The sequence below is a fragment of the Dendrobium catenatum genome, unplaced genomic scaffold (genome assembly GCF_001605985.2).
Source record: "Dendrobium catenatum unplaced genomic scaffold, ASM160598v2 original_scaffold_185271, whole genome shotgun sequence".
Taxonomy (NCBI): domain Eukaryota; kingdom Viridiplantae; phylum Streptophyta; class Magnoliopsida; order Asparagales; family Orchidaceae; genus Dendrobium; species Dendrobium catenatum.
In genome coordinates this window covers 622,428-646,753 of record NW_021503689.1, presented here as the reverse complement: position 1 = coordinate 646,753, position 24,326 = coordinate 622,428, and the positions used below count along the sequence as shown (strand labels likewise).

General features: G+C 32.3%; 1 protein-coding gene across 2 annotated transcripts; it reads left to right on the top strand.

The window, feature by feature from the left end:
- On the top strand, positions 1 to 24,326 carry LOC110108615 (telomere repeat-binding factor 1-like). 2 transcript variants are annotated; one of them, XM_020839325.2, is made up of 7 exons: positions 1 to 206; positions 984 to 1,150; positions 1,572 to 1,792; positions 3,376 to 3,460; positions 11,066 to 11,149; positions 16,805 to 17,149; positions 21,925 to 22,159. In XM_020839325.2, exons 2-7 carry the CDS (start codon positions 1,001 to 1,003, stop codon positions 21,937 to 21,939), a joined length of 900 nt encoding a protein of 299 aa, XP_020694984.1. In that variant the 5' UTR covers positions 1 to 206; positions 984 to 1,000; the 3' UTR covers positions 21,940 to 22,159. The 2 variants fall into 2 exon arrangements, with proteins under 2 accessions (XP_020694984.1, XP_020694983.1); XM_020839324.2 differs by lacking the exon at positions 21,925 to 22,159 and adding an exon at positions 24,024 to 24,326 and having other exon boundaries at positions 5 to 206.

Here is a 24,326-nt window from a genome sequence, read left to right as displayed (position 1 = left end):
AATTTTTTGGAGCCTAGCCCAGTCACTTCAGCAATTTTAATCTTAAGCGCACAACCGCAATTTGGGAAACCCTAACCCTAAGCTAATGGGTTTTTTTCCTTCATCACCATCAAGGCCCGGTCTCCCGAACTTCTCAGCAACGACCCTCCCTTGCTCATCTCTCCCTTCATTTTACGTTGGCAGTCACGCAATTCGCTTTGCCATCGGTATTTTTTTTTAATATATAGGGTTTTATAGTTTCGTATAGATTAAGATATCTGAAATTAGCGTTAAGGTTTGAACCCCCAACTCTTAACAAACGAACTCCATTATTTCGATACGTAATCAAACGTGTTTTCATTCATGCGCCTTATCGTATTGTTTCAGAATTTAATTGTTTGCTATATATGAATTGAATTGTAGTTTTGGCCAACTGTTGTAATACAGTTCACATCGTTTTCCTCATTTTTTATTGTTTTCGCATATTATCACTGCTTAATTTTTTTTCTCTTAAAAGTACAATTATCGGATTCGTTCTTGCTAATGTCTTAATCTTGCTGTTTGTTTCTGTTATACTTACATATTCTTACTGTCGTTGGCTAATTTTCTTAAAAATCTGTGATCTCTGCCTCCATTACAATAGGCTTTTGTACGAATTTTGTACGTTGATAAACGATATGGTTACTGTTGATTCCTTCGCCCGGTTTATTCTTATTTAGAGTGTTTTTGGTGTTAATCCTAGAGATCTCAATAGAACTCCATTCTTCCTGCTGTGCAATTATGCAATAAATCTGAGCCAAAATTGTTGGGATAAGGGTAATGATGATGGGATGAGAAAGTCCGATTTACTTAATATCTTACATATTCAAGAGTTTTTTAACAGTCTTCTTTAATCCTTCGTCCCATTCAATTAATAATGAATGGACTTGGCCTCTTTTTTTGTACCATTTTATTTGTGATGATAAATGTTTCTAATGGAAGTTACTGTTCATGCTATTTGAAAGGATCCTTGTGATTCTTAATGGGTGCTCCGAAACAAAAATGGACAGCTGAGGAAGAGTTTGCACTTAAAGCTGGAGTTGCCAAGCATGGATCGGGCAATTGGCGCACAATATTGAGAGACCCGGAATTTAGTGGCATCTTGTTTTTGCGCTCAAATGTTGATCTCAAGGTGCAGCTTCAACAAGTTTAATTATTATGTTTAAGTTTATTGCCTTCAATATAAGGTAGAAAGTACTGAACTTTCCCCTTTAGTTATGATATATGCTTGATGAAACCTTTTGTTTTCATCATCTTCACTAGCCTTATCACAGTATTTGGGTTAGCTTTATTAATCCTAGTTTTTTATTCATTTCCGCTGAGTTTTTTTTTTTTTAAGTGCAATGTATTCACATGTGACGTTGAACTTCTTCTATCAATATCATCTTATTTCTGACTGATCTCCTTTCTAATTCTTTTACACCAATTTTATCTTCCCTTCTAATGAGTGCATTTATAGGTAAAAGTAGCAGTAACATGCATATAGGTATTGTTTTAGTGGGGTTTTGAAATAATGCTTTTGTGGTTTTCTTACTTATTGTGATTTTGATCAGGATAAATGGAGAAACATGCGTGTGACTGCAAATGGATGGGGATCTCGAGAGAAGGCTAGGGTAGCATTGAAAAAGAGCCGAGCTATTCTTAAACATGATGACAATCCACTATCTCTTAGTACAGAGGTTGAGAACGTTGATGATGAACTCATTGATCACAAGCCTCCTGAAATTTCCAGCGAAATTGTGCAGATTACTGGTTCAAAGAGACCCGTTTCAAAGTCAGTGTTTCCTTTTCATGATTACTTGAGAAAAAATCATTTCTAAGCTGGATTTGTTTTTAATCTTTATTTTAGGAGTTTTTTTTTGCTACCATGTTATTGCTGTTTCTGATTTCATCACTATCATAAGCATTACAAACAGTACTAGAGTGAAATTTCTAGGTCCCCAAAACCTTTGATTTGAGATGTTAGGGTTTGTTAATAATCCTTATCATATTGATACCTGCAAAATCAAATTGAGTTGATATTATAAAGATGTGTATTATGAATCATTGGCTCATATTATAAGTCTTCATGGAGTGATTTTAGAGTTTTCAATCATTTTAAGATTGCATTAAGAATCAAACATTGCATTGGTACCTTTTTGTATCAATTATTGAGATGATTAGAAAGGATATTCAAACAAAGATACATAGTTTATTCTTATGATAGGTGGCAAACCTAGGGTAATTGTCCGTTTTCCTCTACTATGGCATAGAGGTCACAAGTTCATGCCAAATGAAATATTCTCTCTAAAATGCATGGGCAAGCTTGCATATATCAACCCTTGATCATCATTTGTGGAAGCTTTGTACATTGGGCCTACTCTTTTTTTTTTTTTTTTTTTTTTTTTTTTTTTTTTTTAATGGCTGTAATAGGTGAGATCTAACTTGATATAAGTAAAAAATTAAAGTAATTGGGAAATGTTAGAAAATAAGGAGTTTATAGCTTGCAAAACAAAGAGTGAATGTATATAATGCAATTTTAGTTGGTGCATAATTTATAATTATAAATCAGTATATTGTGGGAAGATCAATTAATGCCTTGATGTAAAAGTTAAAGTATAGCGGGTTAAGGAACGGGGAGCTAGATGAGCATAGAAAATCGACAGCTAAGCATGAGATGTTAAAGCGGAGGCATGTTTTAGGACTCTGTGATTATAAAATTTATTCCTAAATTTTGTAAAATTGTTACTAGAGTGAATATTTAATATGGATTTGAGTGTTGGGCGATCAGAAAGTCAATGATTGTGAAGTTGACTGTAATAAAACTGAGAATTCTAAGATTGATGTATGACAGTAATTGAAATGATCTAATGAGGTATTATTATGGAAAATAAACTTTGATGATTTTTTTGCATATATATGTTTGAGGTTGGCATATTGCTGCATTTGTTGGTCAAGGTAACCTTAATCCAAAAGTTTTGCCTACAAACTTATCAATGGGCAACAATTGCGGTAACTAATAGCCCTTTTTCAGTCTTAATTGCCAATAATGTTTGTTTTGGTTAACCTGTCCATCCTTATTTTGTTCGTAAAAAACAAAGCAGATGGCAAAATCATTGGATATTTTGATATTTTCATGAACCATCAATTTTCTCAACTACATATCATTCTTATAGATCTTTATTTTAAAAACTTTCATGCTGACTTAGTTTATCGGGGCAAACATTGATTTTGTGAAATTATTATTAAGTCTTCATAGTTGTGTCAAGGGTTTTTTTTTTTACTGGAACCATCTTCTTTTTGGAGTTGTAAATTTCTTTTTTGTTAACAATTTAACTTGATGATGACTTATGCTGCAGGCATTTTTCTCACGTGCAGGATGGAGGACCTTATAATTGAAGCTATAACATGTTTGAAAGATCCCAAGGGTTCCAACAAGACAGCTATAGCCATATATATAGAGGTATTAGTCCATTTTTAAGTTTATTATTATTTTTTTAATTTTCTTGTTGCAATCTACTTATTACATATTTTTTAGTTATTTACAAACTTACATGTTTTATATGTGAAATTTATTTTTTCCTTGGGAAGAGGAATGTTAAAGTTTGATTTCTTTTTTCTTTGTTTTATAATATTCTTTGTCATCTTTAATTTACTTGTTTATAATTCTCTAATTTGCAATATAGACTCGTAAAGAGCTTTGAAATACTTTATATTTGGCTTAATTAGATTTTCAAGGTCTATGTGATCTAACTTAGAACATATTCCTTTCATCTAAGCAGTCCCTTCTCTTTTCTTTAAGGGGTTTCCTAGTTGCAATCCTTAGAAGGCATGCATTTTAAAAATCTTGAGTAAAATAAATACAATTTATTTTGATTTCTTAGAACTGTCTGATTACCAAAGAAGAAAATGTAGTGTTTAGGTGTAATGTGTTGATTACGTTGTTTCATTAAAATGCATTGTTAATTTTAACTTCAGTACCTTTTAGAAAACTTTATTACTATAGGTAAATAGTTTTTTTTCCAAAATTCAGAAAATTCAACAAGTGATAACATCCATATCATTCAGTCAATACTATTATAATCAACAACTAGAAATCAATAAACATTTTAATAATGAAAACTTCTAGTGATAAATGAAAAGTTCCAATGTCTTTAACATGATAGAAATATAAGTTCATAACAAAATTAATTTCATTTCAATTTAGAGATATAACATAATAAAAAATGGAGGCTCAAAATGTTTATTCTGTCATAAGTCCTGCATACTTTGAACTTAGTTCTCCGACTTCTTGTGCGTTCACTTGGCCTTTGATTCCAATTATTTTGAGAAGAAAGAGTGAATGATAGTAAGATTCTTAGAGAAGTTTATATATGATATCAATCAATTGGTCAATAAAGCCTGGAATACTCAACAACTATATCGTGTGCTCATTAAACATTTTCTTTTCTTGAGTGGATCCACTAGATGTTAAATTTTAATCAAGGTTTAAAATTGCGTAAATAAGCCTCAAGGCGTTTTTCGTCCGTGAGGCGAGGGGTAAGCCTCAAGGCGGTGTGAGGCGTAAGCCTCACGGACGCAGAATTGCATAAATAAGAATTTAAGAGTTTTAGCAGGTATTTAATAGTAATATTCTATCATACAATAAAACATCTAAATGATATGTGAAATTAGTTGAAAGTAAGAAAATAGATGCAATAAAATCATATCCCAAAGTACAAAATCACAAAATATTAGTCTATCAAAACTCCCAAAGTACAATTAAGAAAGAACATATAAAATCCAATCATATCCCATCACTAAATGGGTCCTCAAGGGAATTTTCTTCTCCAATTGTATCTATGAATGTCATATCTTCATCATCTTCAATGTAACTAACTTTTTTCTTCCCTGTTCAATAAGAATGATCATTATCATGTTAATTGCTCACTTGATATAAATATAATGCAATAGCATATTATAAGTTATGAAATACCTTTATTTGGTTGTTGTGCTGCAGAACTAGTGGATGTGTGTGGTGTGGTACTAGTAGCATATCAAGCTTAATCTGCTTCGCCCCTCAAGACATCCACACTTAAATCCCTAGCTGTAGGTCTGATAATGACAAATTTGTCTCATCATCTATGAACCACTCATTATCAGATGACACATAATCACACACCAATGGGTCCTCATCATCCTTCAACCCCTTGTTCCCATCGATTAAAAAGGCGTTCGAGGCGGACGCCTCGAGGCGCGCCTCGAATCGAGGCGGAGGTCGGGTGAACTGAGGCTTAAGCCTCGAACGTCCGGGCGAGGCTTACGCCTTTTTCCACGGAGGCGTACGCCTCAATACATGAGGCGCCGAGGCACATCGAGGCAGCGCCTTGAAAGGGAGAAAGTTTCCTTCAAAGCCAGCGAGCCAACGAGCTCCCGTTATTTCTTCTTATCAAAATGTCATAACTTATGATCCGACAGGAAGGGAAAGTTGTCGAAGGAGCGCAGTCGAACAGCCACAAAGGAGCCAAAGAAGCGACGCGTGTAATCTCTACACCTCCTATGAAGCAACGAAGCCGAACAACAAGGACAAAAAGAGAAGATGAAAGGCAAACCCTAGACGCAGCTAAGTTATTATTGATTAACTTAATTAATATAATTTAAGTATTAATAATTAAGCAAATCAATTAAATACTTAATAGTATAATTAGTGCATAAATTAATTGACTAATTAGTAATATAATTATTAATTAAATATTAATATAATTAGCCTAGTTAATATAAATTAAAATATAAATTATTAAATATATAATTAATAATATTAATAATAATTATTGAGTAGCTTGTATCACTCAGTACATGCTCGGTACCACTAGGTACACGCTCGGTACCAAGCCAGTACCACTAGGTACATGCTCGATATTGCTCAATACATGCTCGGTACCGAGCGGTACATGCTCGGTACCGAGCGGTACATGCTTGGCAATGTTAATTACTTTATTTTTATCATTTTTTAGGCTTAACCCTCGATCCGCCTCTACGCCTCGCCTCGCTTAGCCAAAACGCCTCGATTCCCGATTTCGCCTTTTAAAACGTTGCTTGTTCCTCAACCTTCTATCTCTCAACCTCTTGTTGTGCATAATATACACAAGGGAGTTCATTCTGAGTGTTGAAAGCTAATTTATTTTCTTTGTTTGCACTTGACTATAGTGGAGGAAGAGCCCTTTCCACTCTCGCTCCTGAAGTAAGCACTATGTTCAACCCTTTCATCAAATTGCTCATGTTGTAAGTTTTTTGCCATGGTACTTTTCTTCATGTAAGAATAATTTCATCATTCACCTTGTCCGGTACATTTGCACACGGTGCTACGTTTTTATGAGAGCATGATAAGTGTTCCTTCATGCCGGTAACTCCGCCCTTCACTAATTTTTCGCAAAAATTACATTTCAAATACACATAAGTTTTCTCACCGCCGCCTATGTCAACTTGTACACTGTATTTCCAAGAAGGGTCCCTCCGCAATGACGTATTAGACTTTTCCTTGTTCTTAACCATATTTCCTAAAGGAAAAAAAACAAAATAAAACAAAAAAACTCAAAAAATTTAAAACCCTAGATTTCCTATAGGTTCAAAAATCATATCCTAAACTTAAAAAAAACTCTAAGAACTCTTCAAGAAGAGATGTAGAGGGGCGGCCGGAAATAAAGCACTCACCGGCGAGCGGCGGCGCCAGCGAGAGAGGCGGCGGAGACGTGTGGGAGATCGGCTTTGAGAGCTTGCGGGATCGGGATGGGGAGCTGCGGGTTCAGGAGCTTGCGGTTTGGCTTGGACCGGTACAAGGTAGAGCTTAATTTCATTTTTATTTAAAGTGTGTGGGACAATTTCTATGAGGCGCATGCCTCAAGCAAAATTGCGCAATTGAGGCGCGCCTCACTCTGCCTGAGGCGTACGCCTCATCAAACGCCAAATTGCTTAGGCAATAAGGCGTCCTTGGTCCAAATTGCGCAGAGGCGCGCCTCTTATTGCGCAATTTTAAACCATGATTTTAATTGCATTAGTAACATGGGTACGCTATCTACCCTTACATCAATATAGTCACAATAAGTTTTATCAACACCTTATCCTTGAACCTTCTTGCATGAGATGCAAGCTTTGGAAGATAATGATATTGCTCATTTTATGATACTTGAAGCACATGCTTGACTATAATGTAGAGTTTCTCAATGAATGTTCATTTTAGACCAATCAATAGCTTGGGATATATCTATATCATTCCTTAGATATCCTCAAGATTCATTTTCATCCAATGTAATTTGTAGAGTTCTAAGTGGTTTTTGTTCTAGCTTATGATTTTGTGAGTGCTAATATATCATTTTAGATAGCTGGTGGTGGAATCAATGTGTATAAAAGATTAAAAAATATGAAATTTTGTTATAAAAATTAGTTTAGATGTAAAAATTCAGAAAATTGAAAAAGGTATAGAGGGGCCCGTAAGGAGTCTAAAAAAATAAAATGTTATGCAAAGAATTTAGCTTTTAATAATTCATATAATATATTAGAGGCTAAGGAGGACGAAAGATGGGTTGTGGCTTGGGTGATGGGTTTGGAGGTTTCATGAAAAAACAGGCTCAAAGAGGCACGAGGCGACGCGCTGTATGGCCTGAATACAGCGACAAGTGTGCAAGGGCCGATGCACCGACTTCCGGGTGCAGTGTTAAATAGCCAAGGGTTCCCACATCAAGGATGAATGTGGGCAAAGAAGCTAATCCATGATACTAAAAAACATGAAACTAAATTTAGGATAACAACTTGGAATATAGGTTCCCTTACAGGAAAATTAATGGAATTAATAGATATTATGATTCATAGGAAGTTAAATATTTTGTGCATTCATGAAACTAAATGGGTTGGAGAGAAGGCTAAGGAAATTGATAGTTTATGATTTAAACTTTGGTATTCGGGTAAGAGTCATACTAGAAATGATGTAGGTGTTATTATAAATAAGAGTTTGAAGGATATTATTATAAAAATTAATAGGATTGAAGATAGAATTATAGCTTTAAAGATTATTCTTGATGCTAAGATTGTTAATATTATAAGTGCTTATGCTCAAGTAGATTTGAATATGAGTTTTAAATTAAAATTTTGGAATGACTTAGAAGAATTAATATAAAATATACCTCCTGAAGAAAGAATTTTTATTGGAGGAGATTTAAATGGACATATTGGTAGAGAGATAGATGATTTTAAAAACATTCATGGTGGTCATGGGTTTGGAACGACAAATGGTGGCAAGATCATATTATATTTTTATTTAGCTTATGATTTTTTAATTGCTAATACCTTATTTAAGAAAAGGGATGAGCATCTCATCACTTATAAAAATGGATAAATTACAACTCAGATTGACTATTTTCTTATAAGAAAATTAGATCGTTTAGATTGCAAATATTGTGAAGTTATTCCGAGTAAAAATTTATGTACCCAACGTTGATTATTAGTTTTGGACTTAAGATAAAGGGGCAGAAAATAAAAAATAAAGTAAAATGATATTCTAGGATAAGATGGGGGCATTTAAAGAATATTAACAAAAATATTTTTGAGAGTAAGATTTTAGATCTTAAGATTGTGTCTGTGTATGAGGATGCTCATGTTATGTGGGGAAAAGTGGCTAGTGATATTAAGAATATTGCAAAAGATGTGCTTGGAATATCAAAGGGGAAAACTCATAATAGTAAAAATAGTTGATGGTTGAATCCAAATGTGCAAGAAAAGATTAGAATTAAAAAGATTTGTTATAAAAATTGGTTTAATTCTAAAAATTCTGATAATTGAGAAAGATATAAAGAGGCTCGTAAGGAATCTAAGAAAGCAATATGCGATGCAAAGACCTTAGCTTTTAGTGATTTATGTAATAGATTAGATACTAAGGAGGGAGAAAGATATATGTATAAATTAGCCAAACAAAAAGATAGTAGTGAGGATTTAGTTCAAGTGAAGTGTATTAAGGATGAAGATAAAAAAATACATTTCTTAGAAGATGATATTCAACAAATGTGGATGAGATATTTTGCTAAACTTTTTAATGAAGATTGTGAAAATAAGATTGATTGTAGTGACCTTAGCACCCTGAATGAAAATAAAGATTTATGTTTTTATCGACGTATTATTAAAATCAAAGTTAGAGAGGCTTTTAAGAAAATGAAGGGTGGAAAAGCTGTTAGACCTGATGATATTCCAATAGAGGTGTGAAAATGCTTAGGAGATGAAGGAATTTTTTGGTTTACTAAACTTTTTAATACTATTTTGAAGACTAAAAATAAGCCAGATGAGTGGAGAATGAGTGTGTTAATCCTTATTTTTAGGAATAAATGTGATGCACAAGATTGTGCGAATTATAGAGGAATTAAGTTAATGTGTCATACTTTAAAATTATGAGAGCGAGTTATGGAGCATAGGTTGCGGTGTGATACTAATGTTTCTCAAAATCAATTTGGATTCATGCCGGGTAGATCGACTATGGAAGCCATACATTTATTAAGAGGTTTGATGGAGAAATATAGAGAAAATAAGGAGGATCTACATATTATATTTATTGATTTAGAAAAAGCATATGATAAAGTTCCAAGAGAATGCTATGGAGAGTTCTCGATAAGAAAGAAGTTAATATCGCTTATTTTCAAATCATTAAAGACATGTATGCAGGAGCTATTACTTGTGTTCAAACACAAGGTGGTTTGACCAAGTATTTCCCTATTTTAGTTGGGTTATATCAAGGATCAGCCTTAAGTCCATATATTTTTGCTTTAGTCATGGATGTTCTCATTAGACATTTGCAAGAGGATGTACTTTTGTGTATGCTTTTTGCTGATGATATTCTTCTTGTTGATAAGACTAGAGAGGGAGTTGAAGGTAAACTTGAATTATGGAGGTCAACCTTAGAGTCTAAAATTTTTCGTTTGAGTAGATCTAAAACGGAATATATGGAGTATAATTTTAGTAGTAATAGACCTAGTGTGGGGATTGTGACTTTGGGCGATCAAGTCATTAATAAGAGTACACGTTTTAGATATATTGGATCTATTGTTTAAATGATGGTGAAATAGATGGGGATATTATCAGCAGAATTCAAGTTGGATGGTTGAAGTGGAGGAATGCATCGGGCTTGTTGTGTGATAGAAATGTACCCCTTAAACTTGAGGGAAAATTCTATAAGATGGTGGTGAGGCCTGCAATGCTTTATGGTGCTGAATGTTGGCCATTAAAAGAGAAGCATAATACTAAGTTAAGTGTGGCAGAGATGAGGATGCTCAGGTGGATGAGTGGCTTTACCCTTAGAGATAGGATTCGAAATGAGCATATACATGAAAAGGTTGGAGTAGCTCCAGTAGAAGATAAGATTAGAGAGAGTCGCCTTAGATGGTTTGGTCACATAAAACGGTGGCCTTTCGATGACCCAGTTAAGAGAGTAGAGGTATTAGATTTGACTTATGTTAAGAAAGGTAGAGGTAGACCTAAAAAGACTTGGTTATAAAATATTAGGAATGACCTTTCTTTATTAGATTTAAACGAGAATTTGACTTTTAATAGGTCACAATGGAGGAAAAGGATTCATGTAGCCGATCCCACGTAGTGGGATAAAGGTTTGTTGTTGTTGTTGTTGTAGTATTTACTTTTCCTCACACCAAACATTAAAAACATTAATACACATGTAAACCATTTAATTTGTACTCTTAATACTTGCAACCAAAATGTACCTAAGCTTTTTGCTTGTACAAAAAAAATGCATCAATCAGCCTGCTTTTTATTCTAAAATTTATTTCTCAGTTATTTGTAGGTTTACTTAACTCTATGTTTGGTTGTCAATAAATTCTTATATTTTTGGAAGGTTTGAATACTGCATCTATGGCTTGCTTGTTAATACAGTTTCTTTGTGCAAGACCAATGTATTAATGCGTTGCCATCTGTCATTGAAGCTGTTCCTATGTTTATTAATGTAGATATGGGAATTTTTTGCAAGAGTAGGAGTGTTCTTATAATGATTCATAAAAACATTCTTGCTATTGACTTTTATTTCTATGTTATTATGCAGGATCAACACTTGACTTTTCCTGATTTTAAACGATTATTGTCTGTAAAGCTGAAGGAAATGACTGGATGGGGGAAACTGATTAAGGTAACAGGCTTCTTGATTTGAAATAGTTAGATTGACGGACTCAGTTCCACCAAAACGAAGTTGGTTTTAAAACATTAATGTTACTTACACCATCATAAATTTTGGGCAAATCCTGCAAATAAATCCACCAACCAGCTTGCGCTTGTGATGACTTGGTTAGTAGGCAAGCTGTACCCCCACCCCCCATGCAGCCACATGATGCTTCGATTCCCCTCCAATTATCTGTACGGATGTCTCGGCTTTCCCTCCCATGATTGATCAAAGATGCTTCATTTTTTTCCTGATGTTTCGTTTTTCCCCCCTGCCAGCTGCCCATTTCAATTTCCCCTTTATCAGCCATTTAATGCTTCGGTTTTCTCCCACTTTTGGGCTGTTTTGATGCTTCAGTTTCCCCATAACGGTTTCAATTTTACCTCAAATTTTGAGGAGTTTTCATGGCTGTTTTGGGAGGTGTATTAACTCCCTATATTTATTTTTCTTTCCCTTTATTTTCTCCCCTATAGAAGGGTCTGTTTAAGAGAGATGGTTAGTTTTTGAGTGATAATTTGTGGAATGTAAAACTTGCGGGTTTTCTAGCTTGCGAGCTAGCCTCGTTCTATCTTCCCCTCTATTATTTCATCTCGATCTTTAAACCCCTTCTTTTCTATTCACGGTTCCCACCCCATTTGTATCATTCTTCTCTTTAAAATTTGTAAGTTGCAAGGTAGTTGCATCGTGTCTTGTCCTAATGTAATTTGAGGTGGCTTCTAAGAGTAGTTAGAAGCTTTGTTGTGTCCTATTTAGTGTGTGTTTTGTCATTTTGAAGGAAGACAGGTCTTTTTATTATGGAATCATAGTTTGTGTTCGTCTGTAATTTTTTTGGTTGCATCAATAAAGATAATATTCCAAAATTTTAAGCGGAGATGGTGGTGGCGTGCGGCTTTCTAGTGATCCCCTGCGGTGGCTACGACGACGACGATAGTGACTACAGTGAAGGCGATGGGCTAGAGGTTGAGGCAATTGAGAGGAGGTTGCTGCGGCTTGGGGGTGCAAGGCATGATTTTTTCAAAGTTTAAAATTGTACATTTGGGTATTGAGGCATTTTTCGTTCATGAAGCGAGGCGTAAGCCTCAAGGCGTTTTGAGGCATAAGCCTCAAAATTTAAAAATTACGTAAAATCAAAATAAAAGTTAAAAGTGATTTTTATATAATATCCAAATAATATGTTAAAGGATGAAATATTATCTTTCTATTGAACTATGAAGTAACAAATTTGCATACATATGAAATAAAAAATTATATAAGAGGTAAAGTACTAAGTGATAAATTATATAAAATAGAATTGAAATCCAACTACTACAGGAACAACAACATAAAATATATGAATAGCATAAAAATATCATATAACATCAAGTTCAGCTTTAATTTTTTTCTTTCTCAATTGCCTACTCATATATATTTAATTCCTAAAGAAAGCTGAAATAATTAGCACCAATTTAGATATCATTTGTACTATCATTTATAAGGGGATTTTTATTTGAGTCATTGACATAACAAATTGGTTTCTTCCCTGCCTCATTCTATAGGGTCCCTGCTTCTTCTTCATTTATTTCAATCATTTTCATCTTTCATACATGTTTGTCATCAACGTAAAGATAATACTCCAAAATTTTAAGAGATGGTGGAGGCATACGACTTTCTAGTGATCCCCTGCGGCAGCTACAACGGTAGTGGCTACGGTGAAGGCGGTGGGCTAGAGGTCATGGAAATTGAGATGAAGTTGTTGCGACTTGAGGGTGCAAGAAGGCATGATTTTTCTTTTTTTTTTTGGATTTTTTATAGGATTTAGGTGAGTTTTAAATAAAAAAACATAAACAGAGTGAGGCGTACGCTTCATGCTAGTGGGCGAGGCGCTCCTTAAGGCGGGCCTCATCCAAGATGAGGCGTAAGCCTCACAAAAAAAGCTCAAGGCGTAAGCCTCGAGGCATTTTTTACTGGAATTGCGTTGAGACGGACCTCAAGGCGTCCTCGCATTACAAAATTTTAAACAATGATTTTTTTTAGGCTTTTGTATAGGATTTAGATAAGTTTTAAATAAAAATACATAAATAAAGTGAGGCGTATCCGCGTATGCCTCATGCCAGCGAGACAAGGCATGCCTCGAGGCGGGTCCATCCAAGATGAGGCGTAAGCCTCATAAAAAAAAGCTCGAGGCGTAAGCCTCAAGGCATTTTTTACTGGAATTGCATTGAGGCGGGCCTCAAGGCAATCCTCATATTGCACAATTTTAAACAATGATCATTAGTACTAGTTTTGAATCATAAAATATTTAAAATCTCTATATTAGCAATATCTAACATGTAAACATTAGTATGCCTATTTAAAAAAAGTATATCTGAGCCATTTAATTTAATCAAATAATGTAATGAATAAAAGGTAACCACGTTACTTTTATCATATAATTGACTTGTACTCAACAATTTTATGCTTAAGGCCTTCAAATAATAAGATATTTTCTATAATAGGTGGATTTTTACCCATGGAGTCAAATCCAATCACTTTCTTTTTGGTATTATCTTCAAGTATAAATTTTCCTTCATCCTTTAGTTGTAATAATAAAAAATTGGTACATCCACCTTTCATATTTCTTGAGCATCATCTTTCCAAATATCACATTCCTCCTCCAGTCTAATTATGGAGACACGCTTACAAATGCAAATATAATAGTGAATTTTGGGACCTATCTATGCTTGTATCTATTTTGAATGAAGAGTCTAGAAAATTATGTATTTGCATAAATAAATATATAGGCTTGGTGCCCTTATTTATGAAGAATTTTGATTAGAATATACACTTTCAGAATAATAAAAAGATGTGTGTTTGTAGCATTAATAGTAACATAAATAGCGGCATAATTAAAAATCTATTATCAAAATTCATTCATTAATCATAATTTAAATTTATATTAAAAGACAAGAATTTAATTTTTAAAGGTTAGGATTCCATTTAAAAAAATTAAAACGAATGGTCGGAATTTTGTTTGGAAGGAAATTCAAGCGACTTTTATAATAGTAATATAGATGTAAAGATTCTTTAATGAAATAATTAATTAAGATTTGTACTTTTTTTTTAATTATGAAATATTGAAATTATGAAATTTTAATAGTTAATGAATGAATATTAATTAATGAATTATGCTATTAATTGCTCGAATAGGTATAAATTAAAAATATACTGTAAATAAATATATTAATTATTTATATTTGATTATAGAAATAAATGCAATTAAAATCTTTGGCATTCCAACAATTAGCTGTTACTTAAATAGAGGGGTTAATAATAACATAAATTGCGTCATAATTAACAAATAATAATTAAAAATCGGTTATCAAAATTCATTCATTAAACATAATTTAAATTTATATTAAAAGATAATTATTTAATTTTTAAAAGTTAAGATTCCTTTTTAAAAATTAAAATGAATGATTAGGATTTTGTTTGGAAGGAAATTCAAGCGGCTTTTATTATAATAGTATATATATAGATAATCATGCATTTAAATGTTAGGATTCGATGTTCATCATAAATTTAAGGGTTATAATTCAATATGAGAAAAAATAAAAATAAGTTTTCTAATAGTATATATATGATTTATATTAATTAATAAATTATATTACTAATTGCTATATTTGGTATTAATTAAAAAATAATAAAAATAAATAAATCAATTAATCCTAATTAAATGTAAAAGTAAATATAATTAAATGCATCAATTAACTCTTGCTTAAATGTAATTAAAATTAAAAATATCATGCATTTAAATTAATAAATAAAATTGTTAAATAAGTTAATTAAATTTATAAATAAAAAGAAAGATTGAGATTCATCTTTGATAAATTAAATGAAAGGCTAAGATTGCATTTCTGAGGAATCCCATTGTAAAAAAAAAAAAAAGAGTGGAAGCAGAACCAAGTCAAGATGATATGAATCACCCCTTGTGCCAAGAATCTTACTACCATTTCCGAAGGGACTTGAGCTACTTTTATTTTCCATTTCCATTTATATTAAAAGACAACAATTTAATTTTTAAAGGTTAGGATTCCATTTGAAAAATTAAAATGAATGGTTGAAATTTATTTTGGATGGAAATTCAAGTATCTTTTATAATAGTAATATAGATGTAAATATTTTTTAATAAAATAATTAATTAAGATTTATACTTTATTTTTTAATTATGAATTATTGAAATTATGAAAATTTAATAGTTCTTAATGAATCAATATTAATTAATGAATTATGTTATTAATTGCTCGGATAGGTATAAATTAAAAATATAATGCAAATAAATATATTAATTAATTATATTTGAATATAGAAATAAATGCAATTAAAATCTTTGGCATTCCAACAATTAGTTTTTACTTAAATAGAGGCGTTAATAGTAACGTAAATATCGTCATAATTAACAAATAATAATTAAAAAATTTGTTATCAAAATTCATTCATTAATCATAATTTAAATTTATATTAAAAGATAGGAATTTAATTTTTAAAGGTTAGGATTCTATTTGAATAATTAAAATGAATGGTCGGGATTTTGTTTGGAAGGAAATTCAAGCGGCATTTATAATTGTAGTATAGATATAGATAATCATGCATTTAAATGTTATGATTTGATATTCATCATAAATTTAAGGGCTAGAACTCAATATGAGAAGAATTACAAATCAATTTTATAATAGTATATATATGATGAATATTAATTAATAAATTATCTTATTAATTGCTAGAGTAAGTATTAATTAAGAAATAATAAAAATAAATATATCAATTAATCCTAATTGAATGTAAAAATAAATATAATTAAATGCACCAATTGACTCTTGCTTAAATGTAATTAATGTAAACAAAATGAAAAATGTCATGCATTTAAATGAATAAATGAAGTTAATAAATAAGTTAATTAGATGTATAAATAAAATGAAAGGTTAAGATTCATCTTTTATAAATTAAATGGAATGCTAGGATTGCATTTGGGAGGAATCCCAAGCCACACTCATATAGTAGTTTAGATATAATGGAGAAAAAAGATTCATGTAGCCATTCCCACATAATGGGATAAAGGCTTGATGATGTTGTTGTTGTTTTTGTTGTTTGGGCTTTTAATGAAATTCAAGTCTCATAAACTCTAGCCCATGTAAGGAGTAGGATCGGGGACTTGAAATGCCCACTTTTGCCCAACAAACAGTGTGGTCCTTTTGAGAGCATTATGTATTTATGCTAGTGAATCTGATTTTTGAAACAGTTGGTTTGTGAATTTGCAAAATGATTACACTTTTTCAAATGATAATTGCATGACTCTTAGGGTGGAGGGAATTTTGTATTTAACCGTTTTTTTTTTTTTAATTCAATTTGCATAACATTCTCGAATGTTAAGTTCTTGTATTCAACATATTCGTCGAAGTACATGCAAACAAATTTAATTTTTAAAAGAGAGTCCACACATTTAAAACAATTTTAGGTTTGACATAGTAATTGCATCTTCTTCGAAGGGAGAAGAGTTTGGGATCGATAAAGGAAGATTCATATTTTCATAGGGCTGATTCTAAATAGTTGGGATAAGGATGCCATATTGACGTTGTGGCTCAAACATTTTCCTTATTGCTACCTGAACAGGTGAAGCGCAAATATAGAATGGCACCAAGCCCGGCTATGGTAGAAGGTAGGAAATTGAAAGCATCACATCTTGAAGTAAGGCAGAAGGAAACCTCAAAAGAGGATAGAGATGATAAATCTATCGCTAAACTTCAAGTTGATGCTGAGCTAGCTTGGATGAGAAATATGACAGCTCAAGAGGCTGCAGCAGCTGCTGCTCAAGCAATAGCTGAGGCAGAAAAAGCAATGGCCGAGGCTGAAGAAGCAACACGAGAGGCAGAAGCTGCTGAAGCCGATGCTGAAGCAGCGAAAGCCTTTGCAGAGGCAGCAATGTTGACACTGAAAAACAGAAATACAACTAAGCTGGTAGTGCTTTCTTTGAACTTCTGGACGATTGATTTTTTTTTTGGTATTTCAAATGATTAATCTTTGCAACTGCATGTTTTTTTCTTATTTGCTTCTATTGTTGTTTAGCATGAGCTACATTTTTTCAGCTCTTAGTTAATTGTGCTTCACATGTGAAAAGGTTAGAGTAGCTCCAGTGGCAGATAAGATTAGAGAGAGTTGCCTTAGATGATTTGGTCGCATAAATCATTAGCCTTCCGATGACCTGTTTAGGAGAGTAGATGTATTAGGTTTGGTTTATGTTAAGAAAGGTAGATGTAGACCTAAAAAGGCTTGGTGAGAAAATTTCAGAACTGACATTTTTTATTAGATTTAAATGATAATTTGACTCTTAAGAGGACACAATGGAGAAAAAAGATTCATGCAGCTAACCCCACATAGTGGGATAAAGACTTGATGTTGTTGTTATTGTAGTTTATTGTGCTTCATCCGGTGTAATTTTTCCTCATTTTGCAGCTTTTATTTATTTTATTGGTTTATATATATATATATATATATATATATATATATATATATAATATTGAAATCTTTTCTCCTTTTGATGGTGAAGAATTTTTCGGTTTGCTCGGTTTCAATATAGAATTTTGACTTATCGAACTTTCTTCTACTGTTTATTGTGCGTTAAATGCATTATTATTTGCAATTGACATTACTCTTATGGACAAGAGAAGAATTTGGCAAATACCTTCCGGAAATTAATGTGCTATACCATTTATATGAATTTGAAATTCAACTGATTCGGGTAGAAGACGTAGTTGTTGCCTTATTGTAGTGGGACTTTCATTTTTGTAATTTAATCATCACATCAATTATGGAAGCTAGGGTATTAAATTCAGGGATGGATGGATGCCATTGTCGGTGCTTCAGTGATGCTTACCAACATGATTAGTTATAAAGGGCAAAATTTTGAACCATTAATCATGACTTTGTTTCATAACCTGGTAGACTGGCTGTGCCAGTTTGATTTGACTACTAACTAGTATGTGAGGAAATTAAATTCTACTAGGGATTAAGCTTCCCGCAGTTATGCTGGATTCGACATGTTCTCATAACAGTTATGCAGATCCTTGGCTGCTTTTTGCAATGATAGAAACATACTAGAGTGCGAAATTAAGAGCAATAAATAGGAGAATAAGAATTATATAGAAGCTGTTGAAATGTGTATGTAGAGGAAATATGCTGGAGGAGAAGAGGTTTAATTATTCTCGGAGTGAGGCTAGTAAAGTACATCTAATTCACATGTGCTTTTAACACCATTAGATCTTAATCTAATATTAAATTGCCTTCGCATTTGCACAGCAAATAATATAATTTTATCTTATAACCGAAAAAAGGCAAACACAGCCAGCATGCAAACACTTTCAATTATTTAAATAAAACAAAATAATTATTATATCAAGTCATATTATTTGCTAAGTACTTTAAATAAATAGATAAGTAAAAGATTTTATTATGACATTATGCAGTCAAATTAGTTAGTAAAGAGAAGATCTAAATAGAAATGGACTTAAGCATGAGCATATTTTCTTGTTTTAATATTTTCCTTCTTATATACTCTGTCATATAAATTGCTTGCATGTATTATATTACTTTTTTACAGCTAAAAATTTAGATTTTTTTTTTTTTTTGAATTTTATAAAATTACAATTTGGCATATGATGTTGTGTGAGTCTAAGTATTTGACAATAAAAAAATTATTGATATCTAACTTGCGTGTATCTGAACTTATAATGTTAAGATGGATATTTTAATAATATAAATTATGAAATGATTATTTTAACATAATAGTTATTAATACTAATTGAACATAGTCTTATTTGTATGGAAATGTATTATGAAGAGTAGAAAATGGACATAATAAATTAGTTGATAAAATTAGTGTCTCAGATTTAGAAAGGAGTAGAAATAAAGTAACTTAGATAAAACGATTTGATTAAAGTAAGTGTAACATCATTGACAATTCTCAAAGAAAATAAATGAAAAATTAGAATTTGTAAGTTTGGCCCAAATAGTTGGGATATTGTTGATGATGATAAGAAAGACATAGTCGATGCTGCTTTGTGTACTCCCTAAATATGCATGTTATTTTACACTTGTGATGTATTATTTTCATTCATAAAATATTATCTGTTGGCTAATTCCTAGCAATTTATATTCAATTCACTAATGTAAACTACTATTGGAGTTATCAAACAACATTTTTTTCATTACTTCAAAGAATTCCCATGGGTGTTATCACATTTCTTATATTTAACATATTCTTGAATGATTATAAGTGGAAGAAAACAGAAATTTGACTTTGTATGCCTCATAATGTCCTATCTTGGAGAAACATGTCTGCTATTTTATTTCTTAGAAAAATATGCATGAAAGTTTCGTTCAAATCAAAATATTCTCTTCTCTAGACTATGAATTACTTTTTTGAGGCACTTGTGACCATGATTAATTCGAACAAAATTCAACCGAGGTTGAGACCTTATGCAATAAAAAATAGATCTATAATTAAACATTATTTGAATCGTAATTGAATAATAATTATTCTTATTTGAAAATTTTTTGGATCAAGGTTTGAACATGGTTCAAAAAAAGTTTGAATAAGGCATTGTTAGAATTTTTTTTTTAAGTATTGAATTGAAGGTTCAAATAATGTTCGTTCAATGTTTGACATAATACAACAAATTCAAAGAGCGATTAAAATAGATTAACTTAGCAAATTCAACTAACATAAGTCGAACAATAATCAGATTGGATTTGAATATGTTTGAACAAGGGATATTACAAAGTGCGATCACAACAAACAAAACATAGCAAATTGAGATACAACAAAGTCAACTAATATCCAACAACACATGAAAATAACAAGTATTATATTATTGTACAACCACTTAATGACATTAGTTTAAGAATTATAATTGATCAAAGCAAGAAAACTATTATAAAGAGTGTGGAATCTTGACCTTACTAGTAACTTGATTATAGCCTCCATATCAGTTTCACCTATGCTAGACTGCATCCTTTTCCCTATTTGAAGACCTATTTTTCTTTGGACAATCATTTTTTTACTTCACCAATTAGTTGATACGACAACTGTCTTTATTTCATCTGAAGCCTACAAGGTGTCTTCTTTTTTGACTAAATATATGTTTTTAGCATATGTAACTAATCATGCTTCATGTGGATAGAACTTTGAACATATTGTATAGTAAATGATACCTTGTCTTGAGGTGTGCCAATGCATATTTGCATGGGAGATGTACATGTTCTCTGCAACAAATTAATGTCATCATTAAGGTCACCATAAATAACATGCAGTTCAAATTGACCAATAAGGCACTCAGTCATACTTTGAGCCTTATTCAATAACTTTCTCAGTGGTTCTTAGATTTCCTCTACTAAAATAATTTTTGTGTTCGCTATAATGTTGCATCTATTAAAGAACCGCTTTTTATCCATAATTTTGTCACTGGGTAGGAGTTTATATTCTTGGTGACATTGTTGAAACTCTTTGAAATATCGAATGTCATTAAGTTTTCTTGATTTCTATGAAAGAAAGCATGAGCCTCTCTCTCAAAACTAACTTTATTCTCGGGATAAGATGTTATGACAAGGTTTTTAATATGAATTTTGTCAAAGTATCTAAGAAACTTTACTCTTCTATAAGCTTTGAAAGTTACGTGATACTCTTATGACAACTATATGTTTTGAACTTTGCTGTGATATTCATTGCCACATTATGAGAGCAAGATCCATGGTGTTCTATGCAAAAATGGATGATAAAATATTGACAATATTTTTATGCCTATTAGAGATAAACACCAAGTTTTCATTGTGCATATTGACTCCCCTAGCCTGGTCGTAAATATGAGTTAATGTTTTTTTAGTTAACAATTTCAGATATTTAATAATAAATCTAAGTATTGGCATATTGCATCTTTACCACAAATAGAGTATATTTGCAGCATGTATTCTAGGATTTATCATCCACACTTAATATTGGGTGACATGAATTTTTTAATCCTTGAGTACAAGCATCCAAAAAAAATATGCATATTTTAAATAGCCGTCACTGCCATGCTATAGATCAACTGAATTTTTTTTCAATGTAGCATACCATATAAGCTGATAGCTTTTGAAGGATGCTTAGGGAGACTCACATTGATTTGTCTTACAAGAAAGCTCAACTCTCCAAAAAAATATACATATTTGAATTTGCCAAATTTTTTACTCAGCAAGCTCCATAAGCACGTTTCTAAAAACAATGGATGTATCATACTTTTTTACCTGACTACCTTCCCTTAAATTTAAAATTGTACTTCTAGGCATATACATGTAACATTTTCTTCAACTCATAGTTGTTCAGTACGCGACAACTCAGAATATGATGCTATCAAATCAACGGCCTTTGAATTTAAGGTACTTTCAAGCATTGGCTCTTATAGGTTTAGAGTTATTCATGTGTTCTTAATCTATTGAATTATAACATATAGCCCCAAATTATAAGAAAAATCAGAAGAACTAAGCCGTTTGTTAGTTTCAGGTTGAGATCATAAACTTGGGTTGACATATTCAATGGATGCGCAAGTTTTAAAACATTCATTGAATCACAATTACCTGCAACCTATACACATATAGTATCCCGTATCTTTGCATCTAAATATCTGCATCATTGCGTACACAATCGAATGATGGTGAACTTACTGATCTTGTATTTGCTTCATTTGTACAAACAACTGCAGTTGAAATCTTCTTAGGAGTGGTGGGCACACATATTGGAGCCCTAATGGATAAGAAAAAAATCATGTTCTAAGTTGCTCATTTGGAGAAATTGACGGCGCTTCACCAAAATGATGCATCACCTCTAATTTCATATTAAGTTACTTCTTATCAACATTTTTAACTTCATATATAAGATTATTGAGATTGTTTAGGGAATTTTTCTCTACATCTTCAATCCTTTGCTTTGTTTTTCAATGAATATCTAACCATTTTGCACTTTTTTCCTTTCATTATTCTCCATACAATATAAGAATATTGATGCTTGATTTACCTATGAAAAATATCAAGTCAGCTTGATTTACCTATGAAAAATATCAAGTCATTATACAACTTCACTATTTTTCGAACATAGATCGAATTGATCGAATCATATTCGAACATTGATCGAATAATAATCAAACAATGATAAAATATATTCAATCCGCAATTGAACTATATTCAGAGACATGGTCGTATTTTATTCAGATCAAATTAAAACATTTATCTAGTTAAGATATGATATTTTCCTTATTCTTCAAGTAATGTTCGAACATGATTCTAATAAAGAACAACATACTCGTTGATGCTATGAACCATGTTTGATATTGATTTTAATAAGATTCAAACACAGTGCATGCAGATTTTTTAAGCTAGACAGGTCTGTTGCATATTGTTCACCATTTTGCATGAAGCATCTTCTTTACTTTTTGATACCATGGTGGTACTCCCTCCCACCTCTTAGCAAAGATTTTAATGTCATGCAGTGATATGCTCGCTTCCTTTCCATCTTCCCATCTTCATTGATGCCACTAATGATGTCATCAAAAAGCATGTTCTCCTTTATCTCCCTTCCCCTCACCTTCCTACTTCAAGTTCGTTCTCAATATCAATATCGTTGCAATAGGCTATTTCTCCTAACTTTGGGCTTTGTGTTTCCCTTGCTTATCTCTCCTTGACAACATAGTTGGCATGTAATGGTTTGGTTGTTCTCCCTCATCATTTATGATGCCACTGATGATGTATTCAAACCCACACCTTAATCTACCTTCCAAAATTTCCCTCCTCTTTTAAGCATGTTGTTATGATTGTCGCTTTTCTTTGTGATTGCAACTCCGTTGCTTCCACCTCTTCGTCCGGCTAACTTTTAGCCGCCTTGGCTCCAATTGTCCTTTTTTTCTCTTCCTTGAATGCCTATCTGCTCAAAGTGCTCGTCAATCAAAGTTCAGACATTAAAAGGGATAATTTATTGACCCACATAGCCTGCTAATTTAATTTGTTATACATTGGTAGCTCCCTTTCTACTAGTCTTGTTGTTACTATTTAGTGGCTGTGTTTTAGTTCAAAATTTAAATACTAGTTTCATTCTTAATGCCATCTCAAGACAATTTCTGCTGACTAATTTGTTAATGCAATAAGGTTTAGCTCTACCTGATCCACCCTCTCTTTTTCCACAAGTTTTGATTCTCTATAATGGTTGTTTCATCTTAGCCCTACAAACCTCTCTCTCGCTCCCTCCCTCTCCCTTCCACTCTTTCTTTCCTTCTCCCTCTCCCTCACCTTCTCCCCCTCCCCTTCCCCCTCCCTCTGCCGCCTCTCCCTTTCCCATTCCCCTTCTCCCTCCTCTCTCCCCCTCCCCCTCCATCTCCCTCTCCTTCCCAAACTTTCTCTAACTCATTGCTATCTTTTCAATTTCTTAATTAAAATCCCGTGTATAATGTTCTTTTATGCTTTGTTTTTGTTTCTTGCACTTATAATTTACTCAGAAGTTAGCATGATCTACCAGTCTGAATGTTCAATGCATAAATTCATTCAAATTACCCAAGGACATTGATATCATTTATGAAGAGATCTGGACTAAAGTCAAAGAAGAAGGACAATTAGTGTTGAAAAGATCAATTCTTCTATGTTTATTTATTTCATGAGTTTGGGAATGAGGCAGAGAGGTTTGGCGTTAGTAAAAACCCTTTATGTCAAGGTCAACACTTTCACTAACTTCCTTGTTATGAAAAATTTATTTGTATGAATTGCTTAACTGTCGTTAATATTAGAGCCATCTCAGACCTGTCTTTAATGCACATAGATGATCCGCACATGAAGAGGATTCAGTGGAGCCTTTTCGAAGTTTTGGAATATCTAATGCCCATGACGCTGCATCATTTTTTATCAGGGTTCTGTATGACTGGCACTGATGTGTCTTGCAGATATCTTGAAGATAATCATCTTTAATTTTTTTTCCCTCTAGTTCAGCTTGTAATCATTCCTTCTTAATCATTCTGTTCACATTAATGGATTTTTTGAGTAATGAGTTTTTCACTACAAAGTGGTTTATTTGTTCTGTTCATATATACGGCATTCAAGCATTCATAAATTTTTTTTTCTGATA

Coding starts and splice junctions, on each gene's coding strand:
- LOC110108615 (XM_020839324.2), top strand. CDS start 1,001: ATGGGTGCTCCGAAACAAAAATGGACAGCTGAGGAAGAGTTTGCACTT. Junction 3,461..11,065: donor CTATAGCCATATATATAGAG/GTATTAGTCCAT, acceptor GTTATTATGCAG/GATCAACACTTGACTTTTCC. Junction 11,150..16,804: donor GATGGGGGAAACTGATTAAG/GTAACAGGCTTC, acceptor CTACCTGAACAG/GTGAAGCGCAAATATAGAAT.